The sequence below is a fragment of the Ischnura elegans genome, chromosome 1 (genome assembly GCF_921293095.1).
Source record: "Ischnura elegans chromosome 1, ioIscEleg1.1, whole genome shotgun sequence".
In the NCBI taxonomy this organism is placed as follows: Eukaryota; Metazoa; Arthropoda; class Insecta; order Odonata; family Coenagrionidae; genus Ischnura; species Ischnura elegans.
Window position 1 is genome coordinate 168,586,317 of NC_060246.1, and position 15,725 is coordinate 168,602,041.

A 15,725-nucleotide genomic window follows, 5' to 3' on the forward strand; every position below is an offset into this window, starting at 1 on the left:
AATACTTGGTTACTGTAAAACGCGCTAGTTATCTCTTTCGTCAGCAGTAGATAGAATTTTTAAATTATACCACACCATGAATTCCTACTTTCTATATCAGGCTTAATGTCCTAGAATTGTAGAGGAGAGTTTTGAAAAAGAATCCTCAAATTTAGCTAGAGTTTAAAAACAATCAATCACATTTTTTTAAAATGCTATTGAAGTTATTGAGGGTGATAAAATTTTGGTAATCGAAGTAGCGAATGAAGTTTAAAATATCTTAATCAAAAGCGGTCAGAAAGTCAAAGCGGTCGACTAAAATCTCTATGACTTTGACCCCCATTATGACTTTCGGAGGTCAAAATAAATTGTTGTACGATGAATGAACTGCGTAACCGACTTTGGCACCGTTCAAAACCTATGGTTTGACACGTTGGTTGTCATGATGGCCAGACATTTAACTCTATGACCTTTGACCCCCATTGAGACCTCGGTGGTCAAAAAATCAACAATACGGATCTATTAACTGAAAAATCGACTTTGGCACCCTTCAAAACATATGGTTCGAAACCTGTGTGTCACGATGGCCGGACGTTTACCTCTATGGCCTTTGACCTCCGTATTAACCTTGGAGGTCAATTAGTGAATAATACGGGTATTTGGACAATACCAATTACTTGGGTGCCCTATAAAATCCATGGATCGACACCTTTGTTGGTATATGCTATTCTTTTTGCCACCCTTATGACCTTGACGGTGACCTTACTGGGTCAACGGCTGAATTTTCGTAAATGAAAGTGTTTTTTTCGGGTTTCTTGTGTCCGAAAACCCAAGAATTAACATTTTGGTCAATGAAATTCAGACATTTTCAATCTCGATTTTTTACATTAAAACCACATAAGGCAAATTAAAATTTTTGGTTTGGACCCACATTGTGAGGTCAAAAGGTCAAAATTGTAAAATTTTGCTTAAACTCAACAAAACTTAGGACCTTTCCCCGTATAAGTGTGCCAATTATCATGAATATTGCTCGATGAAAAGTTACTAAAATTACGGGTTAAAAATGACACACGACCGTTGGGACAGTCTTAATATTCATTTTCTAGGAATGTCACCGTTAGGTTAATCTACTAGTAATAAGTAATATTTCTAAAAAAATTTTGCCTTTTTATGGACCCCTCCCTTCATCCTATATGAGATATCGTAGGATTTTACTCCTCGCCTTCTTTCTAATCTCACGTAGGATTTTTCAAAATTCGTATTTTCAGTGTAAATACGTTAATCTAGGCTTAATTGTGTTGGGCTCATAAATAAAACGATTTGTTTAATTATTTTTATTGAAGATTACCGAGATCGCAATAAACTGGTTTTTGCGGAAAAAATTACGTGATACTTTCCAGAACCCCTACTTTTTACCTAGAGGGGGTGAAGCCATGGTCTAGGGGGAGGAAAGCCATGGTCTAGGGGGGGAAGCCATGATCTAGGAGGGGGGGCAAGCCAAGTTGTGACATTTTAGCATGGAAAAGATGAATGAAACCAACATTATAAGAACATTATAACAGCGCTTTTTTAGTTTATGAGATTATTTCATTGAAAAAATAGTTTTATTTCAGTTACTTAACTTATACTAATACATATCATTTTTCGTTCATGGTTTGAAGAAAATTTGTTGAATACTTTCGTTTTAATTCAGTACTGATTTTGCTTAAAGACTTTCGCGATTTTTGCTTCTAGGGGGACAGCTGCTCCCCCTGCCCTTCGCTGGGTACGCTCATGTTTACATATGACATTCTTAATCAATTTATTTAATACGATCGCTTCTCGCTTTATCTTGATTTACTTAGCTTTTTGCGCACAGTCAATGTTATAAAATGCCTTAGTTCATCGTAAAAATATATTTATTAAGTGAATAATCATTTTGCGTGCCCAATATCGTCACTTTTCAGCGACTTTGCAGCGGATGAGCGTTAAAATATCTCAAGCGCGCATACGGAATATAGTCTGCAGTCCCAACCGTGACGTCACGCTCCCTCATCCCACCCACTTCCACGCCGTGCGATGCTGGCCACAGCGTTCCGCCCGAATGGCAGGTCTACTTACTTAAATGGTCTAAGCTCCTATCCCACTTCGTTGCTGCTTCGCCTTCTTCTTTTTCTAACCAGCTTTTAACCAACTTGCGTTCACACCCGCATGAACTACCGCCAACCATGGTCGGAAAACGGTGGTCAGAATCCCAACCACGGTTAACGGGAACTTGCGTTCACACCTCGTTTTGTAACCATGGTCGGGGCTAACCGGCGTAAAAAGGACGTAGTGTGAACGGGGCATAATACTAAGAACAGTCTGCCGGCAACTGCATTAGGAATTTAAACTCGGAAAAGCCAAGTTACTAGCCAAAATTCAAGGAAATATTTTTATAACAATTGTTATGTACAGTCGGATTCAAAAGTATTGCATCAAATGGAGCGGCGCCACTTTCGCCACAGTTTGGAAATCGAGTTTTTCTATTTTCTATTGCACCAGTGGGAGGGAAATTTGAACGACATTCCCACCTCCCGCAGAATTTTTATAACAACATCATTAAAGGGAAATGTATGCAGGATAATAATAATAATAGTTTTATTGGACATTAAACAAATTAGAATTTGCAATAGTCTTATAGGATATAATTCCTTATAGGATATGTGCAATGCTTAATGCCACATAAATTGTGCAGCTCATGCTAGATAATAAATCCACATCCAGAACGTCAGTTCACTCTCTCTCGAGTTGGCCGATCTGTCAAAGTATATTGTCTTATAATTAACGCTGAAGCTTTTCCATCAGAGATAACATATATGTATATAAAATATCCGCCAAAGCATCACAGCAAATAATGCCACGGAGTGTAAAATATCTGTTTAATTTAGTGACACTAGAAGACTGGTTCATTCCCTTGCATGACGAAGCTCTAAATGAATCACCTTCAGAGTCAGTGAGTGAGATAGTGAGTGTTGGCGGCTTCAATGTTGCCGAGGCCAGTAAGTTCAGAAATCTGCCAACAGGAAGCTCTATCATGAAGCATTATTACAATGGTGCAATTGCTTTTACTCGGGGCTGTTTCTGGCAGCTTGGATGCACATATATTAATTAAATTGACCGCTTATTACTAGAGGTTAATTCATTCCAATAGTGCTCATGGAACTTTTCAAGACACTTTAATCTTCATTCATCTCCTAATACTGACGCAATTACCATCAATATTCCTCATCTTTTCCTTTTTACATCAGGCTAAGCATTCAGATAAGAAAATTCACAAAGAGATTTGAAAATGAGAGTATGTTGTGGCATATACATATATGTATTATATTAATGCCAGATCCAGAAATGACCTAACTCGACTCGATACTCGTTAGTAGTTTTCAACTCGACTCGATACTCGACTTGAGATCAAAAAGCACCACTCGCACATCCCTAGTTAACAGCCTTCAGAATAATTTAATACTACTTTATTTCAGTTTCATGTTCATTTAGTTTGTTACTTGATTTGTATTTTCCCTGTTAGTTTTTTTTCTTTGTTCATTCGGGTGGAAAGGAGTGCCTTTATTTTCACAAATTTATTACTCCTTTATATATCACCTTATCAGCAGCACACCTTGCCCTCTAGGCCATCGCAGTTCTGAGAAGTAATAGTCTTGTGATGCATAAAATACAAACCAAGTGTGAAAACCAGGTCAAGTATGCAGTGAATGTTCACGGAATAATCACTAAATCCCACAGAAATCAAAAAAGAATGATAAATTTGCAAAAAATAAAGTAACTTCTATCATTGTGCACTTATATATTCTGGCACAAGCGAAATATGTATTTGCGTTGCGTAACCAAGGACTGCCTAAGGAGTAAGGCAGTGTAAATTTTCTTGAGAAGCAGAAGTAATGCCACAAACTTTGTCCTAAATCTTTTGAAAGTGACTGTACATATTCGAACTACATATTACTCAAAAACGCTGCTCTCTCTTTCTCTTTTCTCCTATAGAATTGCGTGAAGAAGATGAAAGCTCCCGAGCCTCGACTCCAAGTAGCTCATCGATCACAATTTCGCACCATGTGTTGGGAGGTTCATCCCGTGAAATATCACCCTCCAAAGAATGCCCTCCAAAGTTAGGAAAAAGGTCATCGAGCGTGGACTCTGTAGGGTCTGCAGCTGCTGCAGGAGCAGGTACTTGTAGCAGCAGTGTGTCTGATACATGGAACATCTTTCAAGAACTTCGAGGTAAAATTGTGAAAAGGGTAGAGGAGACACTCAGTAAGACTGACAGGTCAGGCAAGAAACTGGGCCCAGGGTCAATGCTGCCCAGTTCACGAGGCAGTCAAGAGAACTCGAGCGTGAGTGATTCGGAAGAGGCGTGTGGCCCCGTCAACCCTGGGGATGAGGCCCTGGCCAAGGAGCTGGGAAGGCTTGCGTCGGAAGGGGATCCTCCTTTGACTCCTGAGTTGGAAGACAAGGACGAGACACCCTTGGCAAATACCGAGGTGACCTTTTTTGTTGGAGACATGGAAACCAAAGCAGAGGAATCTAGTCAGGAGGATCGATTTCCCCGGAAAATATACGAACTTAGGAAGAGAATTAGCCAGCAGGTGGCAGCAGACAGCCAGGATCAACAAGAGGATCCTGGGGTTAGCGGGTCGACGTCCCACCCCGTTTCTGCACAGCCTATCATTCCCTCGATGTCGTCCTTGTTTGCACGTTGGGAGAGGAAGCAGCAGGAGGAGGATGATGACGTGGATGAAGAATTTGAAGTGTTGGGTGCGGATTGTGCGGAGGAAGCAGAGGAGGTGAAGGAGGAGATTCCTCTGAGTGCTGGGGAGGGCTCTAACGGGTCACATAGCAGTGTGCATCAATGGCCTCCACACTCATTGAGCACCTTCAACCGTCAAAATGCCACTCCCATAAACTCATGGTTTGGCTGGTCCACACCAACGTTATTTGTGATCGTTTCCATGATTAGCCTTGGCCCCTTCATCTTACCAACCCTCCTCTTTGGAATGTTTCTCGGTATTGGCCTATCAATCCCTGTTGGTTTACTGGTTCACTGGTGGTACTATGGCAGCTGGCTGCCTACAAGTGGCAATGATTCAACCATGCGGGAAGCCTTTGCTGTGCCAGATTTTGGCAAACTTCCAATCCTAGAAGTTCCTGCTGCCAAGGAATACCAGCCTCTACCAAGATATGAGGTAAAATGAATAAGATCTAATAGGATGAATTGCTCTCTAATGAATAAGATCTGCATGGTGATGTCTGCATTTTTTGGTTTAACTTCCAAGTGTGTTGATTTTTTGGCTACAGTTTCTGTATCTTGTCTCTGTCTTCAGGTCAAAGGTGATGGTGGCTGGTTTTTGCTTTGTCTATGTGGTGGTTAGGATACTGCACATTGATTGGCCCGAATAAGTCTCTTTTCCCATTGCGAATTGAGAATACTCACTCTTGTAGTTACCTACTTTGCATTTAATGAATTTATATGGTCTAGCTGATCTGTGTCAAGAGAAGTAACAGCTCTCTTTCAGCAAAAGCTTTGTCTTGTCAAATTTCACATCATGGCCAAAAAATCTAAAAAAAAAAAATTAATTTGATCTGTACCCAAAAAATACAGACATCTGGTCGACCAACAACATGGAAAACTTCAAGCTAACTAGTCTTGTGTGCTTTTTATTAGCTCTTATAATTTTTCTTTTGACTGCAAAATCAGAGTTTAAATGTTTAATATTTTTTTCAATTAACTGCCATGGAAAAAAATTCACCTGGACAGGGAATCTAACCTCACACCTTTGGCTTTCCTGACCTCTGCTTACAATTGGACTTATACATTGTTTTGGTTCCTTGATTCCCACGGCTATTTACTGTGGTTCACGTTACTGGATGTAAGGCCCTTGCGATCCAAGCTTGGCAGCACAAGGAAAAATGGGCTTCAGTGAAACCACTGCCGGTGGTATACCCTGTGCCCGTGCTGACATTTAGAATCATGAACCTTGGTAAATTTCCATGGAAATTAACAAGTTTTCTGCGGAGATAAATCACCCTTCCCGGGTTCAGAATGTGGTTGGAGCAACTAGCGGGTGATGGGTATACTTCATTCTGTGCTCTGTGACCCACTGGTTGGCGCACACCCTCCCTCCCATTGCTCAGTCCTCCACCAATGGGAGCAGGTAGGAGGAAAGTGGAAGAAGATGGGTGAGCCACTGTTTGGGCTCACTGCAGCTAGGGACTGTGCTAGAGGCCCTTCATCAATCATGAAACCCTCCCAGTACAGAGCCTCAAGAAAAAGGCATGGGCACAATACCATCACTTGGTACTGATAATTTCTTGGCTTTCGTCCCTTGGGTACCCATTACATTGAGACCGGTGTCAGACAGAATCACATGGGAGCACCACCCGGGTGACGCCAATCCTATTTTGTTAACTTAACCCTTTCGCGCCGGGCTCCTTCATGGGAAGTTGCTTTTGGCTGTACGAAGGCTTTGAGAATTTCTTTTTCGCCCTGTACGAAGTTGTTTCTTGGCTAGGAATTGTCCACGTAGTTGCTTCCACCGCTTAATGACCTTCTCTAGCAGGGTGCGGGACCCTTTCCTCGGCAACTGGGCAAATATAATCCTCGACCCTTTTCCCGAAGGCAGCCCATCACGGCATACTTTTGCGGTCAGTTTGTTGTTACTGTTGCGATTTTAATTTTTTTAAACTGTTACTATTGCAGTAAATGTCAGTTCATCAATGTATATCTTTCATTTTGCAATGCCTATAGAACTTTTAAATGAAGTTTTATGGTTATTTTTAGGGTTTTCAGCAAAAGGGCATTATATCATAACCAACAAATACTTCAAAGGGAATGACATCTTTCAATGTTCCTAGCATACTTCTAGGTATTTACGATTAATGATAATAACATATTTTATATCCATGATGCCCAAATCCACACTCTTCATTCGCGTCTGCTCTCCACGAGTTCTCTGAAAACATGAGATTGAAGCATTTCGAATTTTTTAGAAGAATATTTTCCCGAAGAATTCTCATAAAACTACTTGAATCTAACAAAGTTGTTGTTTGAAATGGCAAAATTATATTTATTAAGAAATTTCACTCAGATAAATATAAATTCATATTACGCACGAAATAAGAAAAAATACCGTATAAGCGCGTGTAAGAGGCCCAGAAATTGCAGCCGAAAATGAGGGTGCGCCTCTTACACAAACTTCTTATCTTCCCCCCTCCCCTTCACCGGTCGCAAGTCTAAGGGGAACTGAGTGTCCTTGGTTTTCAGTGTGAGTCAGTCATCTGTAATCCTAGGTAAAAAACAAGTGGTAGGCAGGGGAGTTTCTCCCTTAGTGACGTATTTTTAAAATGCTCCTGTTTGCTTTTCTTGTAAGCATCACGCCATCACGTCGGTACCTCGTAGGTGAACATGGAAAAGATCGCACGGGGGTTTTTCGCTCTGGAGGGCGTGCTAAATTTACTGCCACGAGTGGGCATCCCGCGGCATTTAAACTGCATATAGTAATCGCTTATCAACCGTAGAGGAATGCGTAGTTTTGAAGGACATACCTGGTTGATAGTCAACATCTGTCTTTCCGAGCAATTTCCATTACGCTGAGGACCTGATTTTTCAAAAATCATCTACAGACGCTAATATGAGGGTTATTGATACTGAAAATTATAATGGTGTCAAAACCTGCGGTTTAAAAAATTCGAACAAGTGTGTTCATTGTTAGACTACATGGTGTATAGAAGAAATCGGAAATGCTTGTAAGGGAAGAGCGCTGAAGGAGAGGTCGATGGGAAGGAGCGCGCTCCCTCCCCTCCGTATTTCAAGCAACGAGGCTATGAGCGAAGGAGCAAGGGAAGAACACGTCCGATCTTGCATGTGACGCCGTTGCCTTCAAAGCGAAGGGGCGGAGGCGCAGCAGAGTGTGTTCATTGTTGGACTAAATTGTGGATGGAAGAAATCAGAAATGCTTATAAGTGAAGAGCGCGGAAGGAGAGGTCGAGGGGAAGGAGCGCGATCCCTCCGTCTTCGAAGCAAGCAACGAAATACGGTGGGGAAGGAGCGTGCTCCCTCCCCTCCGTATTTCAATGAGCGCGCTCCCTCCCCTCCGTATTTCAAGCTAAGAGGCTATGAGCGAAGGAGCACGGGAAGAACATGTCCGATCTTGCATGTGACGTCGTTGCCTTCAAAGCGAAGGGGCGAAGGTGCAGCAATGTGATATACCCAGTTTGCGTTGCCTAAAGTTTCCAGTCCGTCTCGTCTTGTTTGAATGCACTTATGGTACGCTTGTTTCTTCCGAAATTGTCCTGTTTGGACTTTTTTGAATATTAGTAGCCTTGTTGTAACCATAAATCTTTGTGTCAAACAATTAGAGCTTAAAAAACTCAAATTCTGTCAGATATGTGTCGCGTTAGATCTCTTTCTTTTTTTTGAACCTCGTGCGTGTCATACAATTATTGAAAGCTATCGAGATATCTTCGGGCTCAGTTGATGACTCACCTTGCATTTGGCCTCCAGAAACTGGGAGATCGATCAAGGTCAGTTGGTGAGACGGGGTAGGGATGAAACACGTTTCCATTGTTCCCCTGTAACTTGATGTTTTCCTTTTTTCCTGTGGGGTCTCGTAAAAGGAAAAAAAAAACGGCAGAGGCATTGGCTGATGGAGGGCCGAGTGTGGTTCCGTTAAATCTACGACGTTGTTATTATCCCATCGCGCTGAGATTGCCCTGGCGCTGAGATTGCTGTCCAGGCTCTTGGGAAGGTTCATGCTATGTGGCTGTCGTGTTTTGCCTTAAAATTTTCCACGGCTGCAATTCTATTGCAATACTCCTGCGAGAGCATTTAAACAAAATTCTTCGTGAATAGGACAAGCATCGTAGAGCAACGGCGTATGCGAAGAGAGGATCGGAACTCTTTCTACTCCCTCTTATGCCGCTATTACCGCCCCAGTTATCAAAATTTCCTTTTTCAATTAATATTGAAAGAGGAAAGTTCGATAACTGTCGAAATTCCAGGCGTACGTCTGCAACACCGCGCGATAGTATAGAAAAAAATGCCGCAAAATTTTTTTCTTCATAGCTCCGATGCTCAAAATAGGGGTGTGCCTCTTACAGACGCTTATACGGTACAAAACACTGTTTCTAGAGTCACTCTCCTCGTCTTCATTATCACTTCTAGTGAGTATTTCCAGGATCCATTGATCCGTAATTAGCCTGGACATTTTCCCGGTGCAAGCAAATTCCCATCCAGTAAATTTGTCTAATGCTCCACTCATCCAAGTAACTCTGAACACGTTGAGAACGTAAGCAAAACTAACGAAAGCTCTAAGGAACCAACGAAAGGCACTTCAATAGAAAATCCTTGCTGAATAATTCCAAGAAAAAAATGTAATTCCACTGAAACATCATTTGAAAGAAATTCCTTGCAGGAGGAGGAAAGGGAATGCGTACAGAACATTTACGGTTAAATTAGAATACACGCCAAAAAATTTTTGAAAAGAAAATGAGCTATTCAGAGATGAGTGAGGTTATCATCTTCCACATACATATTTCAGTAGGAGGATACTTGCACCAATATACTCTTGGGTGTGCCAGTTGGAGGGTAATAAGTTTTTCCAAGAAAACATTAATGCACTAATGTGTCCCTAAGTAAGCTCGTGAGGAGCACAGGGTAGACCACCTTCATGGATCCTGACCAGAGAACCAATATATGAGAGTAATTACCTGGGTAGATCGGTTCTCTTTCCATTCATGGTATGGGCTGCATCGCACAGCAGGGTTCCACAGAAACCATCCCTTGTATAGGTAACGGAATGCGTAGAGAGAGTTAACGGCTATATTTGAATACACGCCTAGAAAATTTTGAAAAGAAAATGAGTTATTCCGAGAAGAGTGAGGTTATTTTCTTCCACATATTTCTGTAGGAGGCTACTTGCACCAATCTACTCTTGAATGTGCCACTTGGAGGGGAATAAGTTTTTCCAAGAAAATATTAATGTGCTAATGTGTCCCGAACTACGCCTGTGAGGTGCACAGGGCAGACCACCTTAATGTAACCTGACCAGAGAACCAAGATATGAGAGTAACTACCTAGGTAGAGCAGTTCTCTTTCCTGCAATGGTATGGAATGCTTCTCACAACATGTGTCTACGTAAAACATTCCTTATTTGTGCATTAAATTTACGAATTTTTAGGATATGCATTAATTAGTAATATAGCGAAATTCATTTATAATACGTTTGTATTCAAAGGTTGATAAGAGATTATTAAAAATAGTCGCTGTAATTTTGGCTCTCGACAAAGAACTGAGAAAATCATATTTTATTTCAGTACGAGAGCTTTTTTCATAGTAGTTAAATCGGATATTTCATCGAATTTTCCCGCAAATGCACACTTAGAATGTGGCTAACAGAATAACGTATATATTTAGATTTTGATCATTACAATATCGCTCTTGTAAATTTGCTAGTAATTTTTAAAAATAACAATTAAACATCTAACCTTAGCGTCTCCAAATTTGTTCTAGGTGATGATCAACTCCGTTAATATGAACGCTAGAGTCCCGTTTAAAATTTGGAACCAATCAGCAGAACATCCAGAATGTAATTCCTCGCATTGATTTTCAATAAATGCAACATGTACGTTTTTAGTTATTCTAACTAATAAACAAATAAGTGACCATGAGCACCTTCCTTGAGTGGGACACTACGAGCCGGAATGGGCCGAGATAATCCCTACGCGGACAATAGGAAAGGGTCGAACCTCTCGCGCTGAGGGACCCTAATGGCGCTTGGGACCCAAAAGGCATTCTTGACCGCAAAACCGTGAAAACACGGCTTTCGAAATTTTGCTTCGTAAAATGCAATCCATGAATACACAGCCTTCATCCTTTAGCATTGGAAAATTCAGGCCGTGAAAAAACGCCCTGCGTAGGGAAAAGGTTAAGTTGTCAAACTCCATTCTGAAATGATGTCGGGGAGTGGAGTTGCTTAGCACATGGAATGTACGTGTTGCATACATGCCAACTGGTTTTCTCTGATCATAAGTGGAGAGCCAAGTTGCAGATGGTCAACCATTTTGAGTGGAGAGTGTAACCCACCAGTGGGTCATGCTCTCCCTTGTGTTAAATATGTTTCGTCTTGTGGAGCATGACCCACCTGTGGGTCACCCTTAGCTTCCAGGTGCACCACACAGTTAACCATGCATAGGGTAGACACACCAAGTTTTATGTCTCTACCTGCTCCTCTCGCTTAATGGCAATAGCCAGAAAATGAAGAACATCAGTAAATTGGCCATTTTATAGTTAGGAAGTTGGGTGTGACCCTCTGGTAGGGCAGGCTGCTGTGAACCTGTTATGGAACCTAAAGGGCTCAGCAGTCTATGCAATGGCCTGGAAAGCCATAGGTCAGGATTTGATTCCCAGTTTAGCTTTTTCGATTTTCCTGTAGTAATTATGTGAACTTCACCATTCACATGGCTGGACTGAAATACATGTACCACATTCTTATATTCTCTTCCAAAATGTAACAGTTTTTTCATCTGATTAGCTCATCCATTTTAAAATTTTTTTTTGAAGAACAATTCAGACAAATTTGGACTGCTGGAAATGTGGAAAATTGGCACTACATATATATTTTCTAATTATTGCTGAATTTTGCCGTCATTATTTGTAGTCATTTCAGGAATCATCATAAAAAAACAATGTTGTTTACTGAATAAGCCATTTGATTTTCTGAAGCTTCTCAGAAAGTGTGTTGGGCTCTGAAATTATATTTCAAGTAGTTTTCGGTGTGATAATATATTTTGGGAGTCATATTTGTGAACCCTGGATGTGATTCTGAGTTAAAACTTTGTCTCTGCAAGGAAACCTACGAGTTGTTTCTGATGAATTGCTTTCCTATTTGCATATTTTTTTTAGGGAGCCTTAAATCAAGTTTAAAAAGCAGGGAGGTGTGAAATGTGTCAAAAGAAAGATTTGCTTGATAGCTGAAGTAAAAGGTGCAATGAAAAGCTGTAAAGTTTTACACTGGAGTGCAAAAAAGGGTTTTTGTGATGTTTTTATTCAGGATCCTTTTACGCTTTTAATTTTGTTCTTCTTAATATCATTTTTTATCTAAAGAGGAGTGATTTTGTCATTTGTATGTTTTAGGGCTGGATGAACCAGTACCCCCATGAGTATGACCCCAGCACTTACAATGTTGGTGCCACCAAGCCGACGCTGGTGCGACTTGAAGGGCACCTCCTGAGGCTCTCGTACACTACTACGAAGATCCCTCGGAGGGCCATGTGGTATGAGCCAGCCACTCTCCGGGCTCCTATTTGCCATTGGGTGGATTACAATATAAAGAACTGCCCCATTGTGCTCTTACCTGATGGATTGGCTAGAAAAAGGTAATTGATAAACAATCAGTTTTTCAATCCTACTTATTGTTGTGTTAACCATTGATGGCTGTGATCATATTTGTGTCTAAATGTGTTGTGTTTTCAAGAATTTTCTTCAAATGCTTTGAGTTTCTTGGGGAATTCATGCTTTTATTGCTACTGTGTTGATGTGAACTAACCCTTTCGAGACGGTGAAGTTCTCGCCTTAGCGTGACTGCTGTGCTGAGTCCCGAGAGTCTCTTCCGTCGTCTCCGTACGGAGGATTTTTGCACGACATTCGTGAAGAAGGGTGTTGCGGATAATCACACACTCTCGGCACCAATCTTTTTCGACCCTTCGTAGCGGGGACGCCGCATTATCTCCGAGCCTCCTGCCTTTATAATGCTACCAGCGGCATTGATTCGCGGTCAATCATGCTTTGTTTGTACGAATTATCTACATGGATAATTGTTGCTTGAACGTAAATTGTAACTTTGAATTGAATTCCTCGTTTTATTTTGAGAATTTTCAAATTTTGAACAAAGCTCCACATCAATATTAACGCATTTTATGCAGCAACAATTTCCATCTTGATTTTTATACTGAAATCTAGTTATAAGTTAATATTTATCATAGAATTTTGTTTAAAAATTGTAAATGTTGCTCAAAAGACAAATAATTTAATTCTTAGTTTATATTTTTGAGAAAGGAACAAATATTTATTTCACAAAATGACTGGATAAACAATTGTATGACCGCGGTCCCTTACTGCTAAGAGGGGTATTATAAGACGAGGGGTCTGGGTACCTGCTCCCGGATTCCGAGGGTAAAACCTAAACCCCGTAGTGTTGGGTCCCGAAACAAAGACATCGCGCATCCACAACCATCATAAAAGGGGGAGGGCTCAGAAACATATATATATATATATTCGGCATTCGTTCACTTGCATAGGAAATTCTCCGATGAAAATATACGGTTTTCGTCCCCCAGGTCAAGAAACGTCCAGACGCATATTTACGTTATTAGTGGGGAAAAGGTTAAAATGCCATTCATTTAGCAGTTTCATAATACAAATATGTTCTTTGATTGATGTCTCACTGCTTTGCGATTTGTGCTTGAACATTTTCTACTGCTCTAGGTTGGTAATCAAAAGTTGTAGTGGTGAATCTGTTAATATTGTGTTCATCCATCCTTCTTTCACTTTCCTTGATTAGAAAAATATACAGTCATGATTTAGTTGCCTTGTAATTGTATCCATTTATCTCTTACGGATTACCTTATTTCATCATTTTTCATTTTGTTAGACACAATACCACGAGGCAGCTGGTCAGTGTTCACTGCACTGCAGTCCCAAGGCTAGATACAAAAAGTAGAACATTGGGGTGTTCATTATATATTCATATAGTATTCAAGGAGACTACAATTGACAAGCAGAGTGGCAACTGTGTTCAAATCCCTGTAAAGCAAAGGATTTTTGCATAATAGTGTCCTGAGCTTGGCACCAAGTGATACTTTGTGATGGGGTTGATGTTTTGAGAAACGACTTTCTTGCATTTATAATAAGACGTCAAGATCATAAAATATAACAATGGCCAGCATCTAATTCCAACGCATATAATCGACTGCTTCCTAACCCCAAGAAAAAAGTTGTTTTTCAAAGCATTGGCACTGCTGCAAAGCATCACCCATGTGAGCATGAGAAATGTGTATGTATTGCAATTGTGTAATTGCTGACATTTTGCTCCCTGAATCTCGTATGGAACCCTCTATATCTCTTGGTGTCCTTTGCTATTTATTGTTTGCAATTCAGGCTGTGGAGCAAGAAGTATCCGATCTGCATTGTGCTGAGGAAAGGGTCCGTGGTGAGCACAACGTTTGCGAGTGTGGATGGTGAGAAAGAGAGCGGTACAACACCCACAGACGGCAGTGAAGGCAACAAGGACACAGAGGAGAGTGCTATGGAGAAGGAAGTGTATTCAAAAGATTCGGATGACGATGGTGAGAATAGCATTGCCTCTAGTGCTAACTACCCCACTGAGGTGCCTGAGAGGATGTCAGGCTTCCGTGAGGAGGATGAGTGGAGTGTTGATGAAGAGGAGAATATCTGTCCCGTGGGTGGAGAGCTGATGAAGGTTCACGGGAAGCGATTGTACCTGTTCGCTCGGACCGACAGGGAAAAGGATGACTGGTGAGCAACAAAATATGTAATGATTTAATGGAATAAAATTCTAGCATTTAGAGAGTTATCATAAATATCGAGAGATATGACAAAAATAGAGTATGTAGTGGTGATAATGTGATATAGAGATATATAATCTAACAAAAATCATTATTAGTGATTGAAAAGAAAACATTACTGGAATGCCCTCTTAGTCAAAAGCAACTGTGGAACTCGACATTTTCATCCTCCCTAACCACTAACAGTGGTGCCATTCTGCGTCCACCCTTCCTGCAATTGTCAATTTGTGGCAGTTTCTTCTACATTTATTGCTGCATCTACTAATCTTCCCAATGGTATAGATGGTTATGTGACATTGATCGCTGTGGAGGGCGATAATGGAAGAGGAAAAGTGTTCGTATTATTTCAAAATTATAAAATGTGAAGGATTTAGATGATAAAATAAATGAGACCAATATCGCAAAAAAAGTATGAGATTTTACTTGGTACTTTATGCCAGATATTTAAAAATTGCAAAAAAATTGAAGGGTGCAGTGAGTGTGACTTTTGGATCTCATTGTAGAGGAATCCGTCACTCCCAACATGTGGATATTGATGAGCTGTGTTTAAGTTGCCTCTAGCGAAAAAAAAGTCTGTTCATCCAAATTCCCCCTTCCCATTTCGTAGCCACAGCTTCATGTTGTTTTTCTTGAAATCCAAAGTGGTGTGGACTTCTCCTTGGGGCTCATCACTTTCTCCCCCTCCTTGAGTTACAACCCGTCTGTTCCATGCTTCACTCTACCCTCCACTGAAAACCTTCTTCTTTCCATTCACTTCTCAAAATTGCCAAAATAAGCTTACTGATGAAGCTTATTGGTGGACAGATTTGATGCTGATCATTAAAATTCAATTCATGTTAAGATTGTTAGATTATTTGTGTCTTTTATTTCATCACTTTAACAGACTCAAAACACGACATCAATCCAAACATCGAATAAACATAAACAACAAAACAAAAGAAGAACACAAATCGCATGAATGCGAAACATTACTAATGAGACCAACGCACACAAATGAACCCTTGTGTTCATTCAAAACCTCCCCTTGTTGGTCGCATAAAACACCATTTGAAAAAAATTCAACGTCATAGTTCCCTTATGCCGGGTCTACACTAGTAACTTAAGTGACTACTTAAGTTGGCTCTGTACTTAAGTTG

The 15,725-nt window shown here is 40.6% G+C and overlaps 1 protein-coding gene across 4 annotated transcripts in view; it reads left to right on the forward strand.

Moving 5' to 3' along the window:
* Positions 1-15,725, forward strand: part of LOC124173582 (testis-expressed protein 2) — a 125,261-nt gene that overhangs the window by 36,894 nt on the left and 72,642 nt on the right. For all 4 annotated transcript variants that reach the window (XM_046553011.1, XM_046553010.1, XM_046553018.1 and 1 more), the window contains 3 exons: positions 3,994-5,192; positions 12,140-12,381; positions 14,162-14,539. In XM_046553011.1, coding sequence (XP_046408967.1) covers positions 3,994-5,192; positions 12,140-12,381; positions 14,162-14,539 — 1,819 coding nt within the window. The remainder of the gene's footprint in view (positions 1-3,993; positions 5,193-12,139; positions 12,382-14,161; positions 14,540-15,725) is intronic.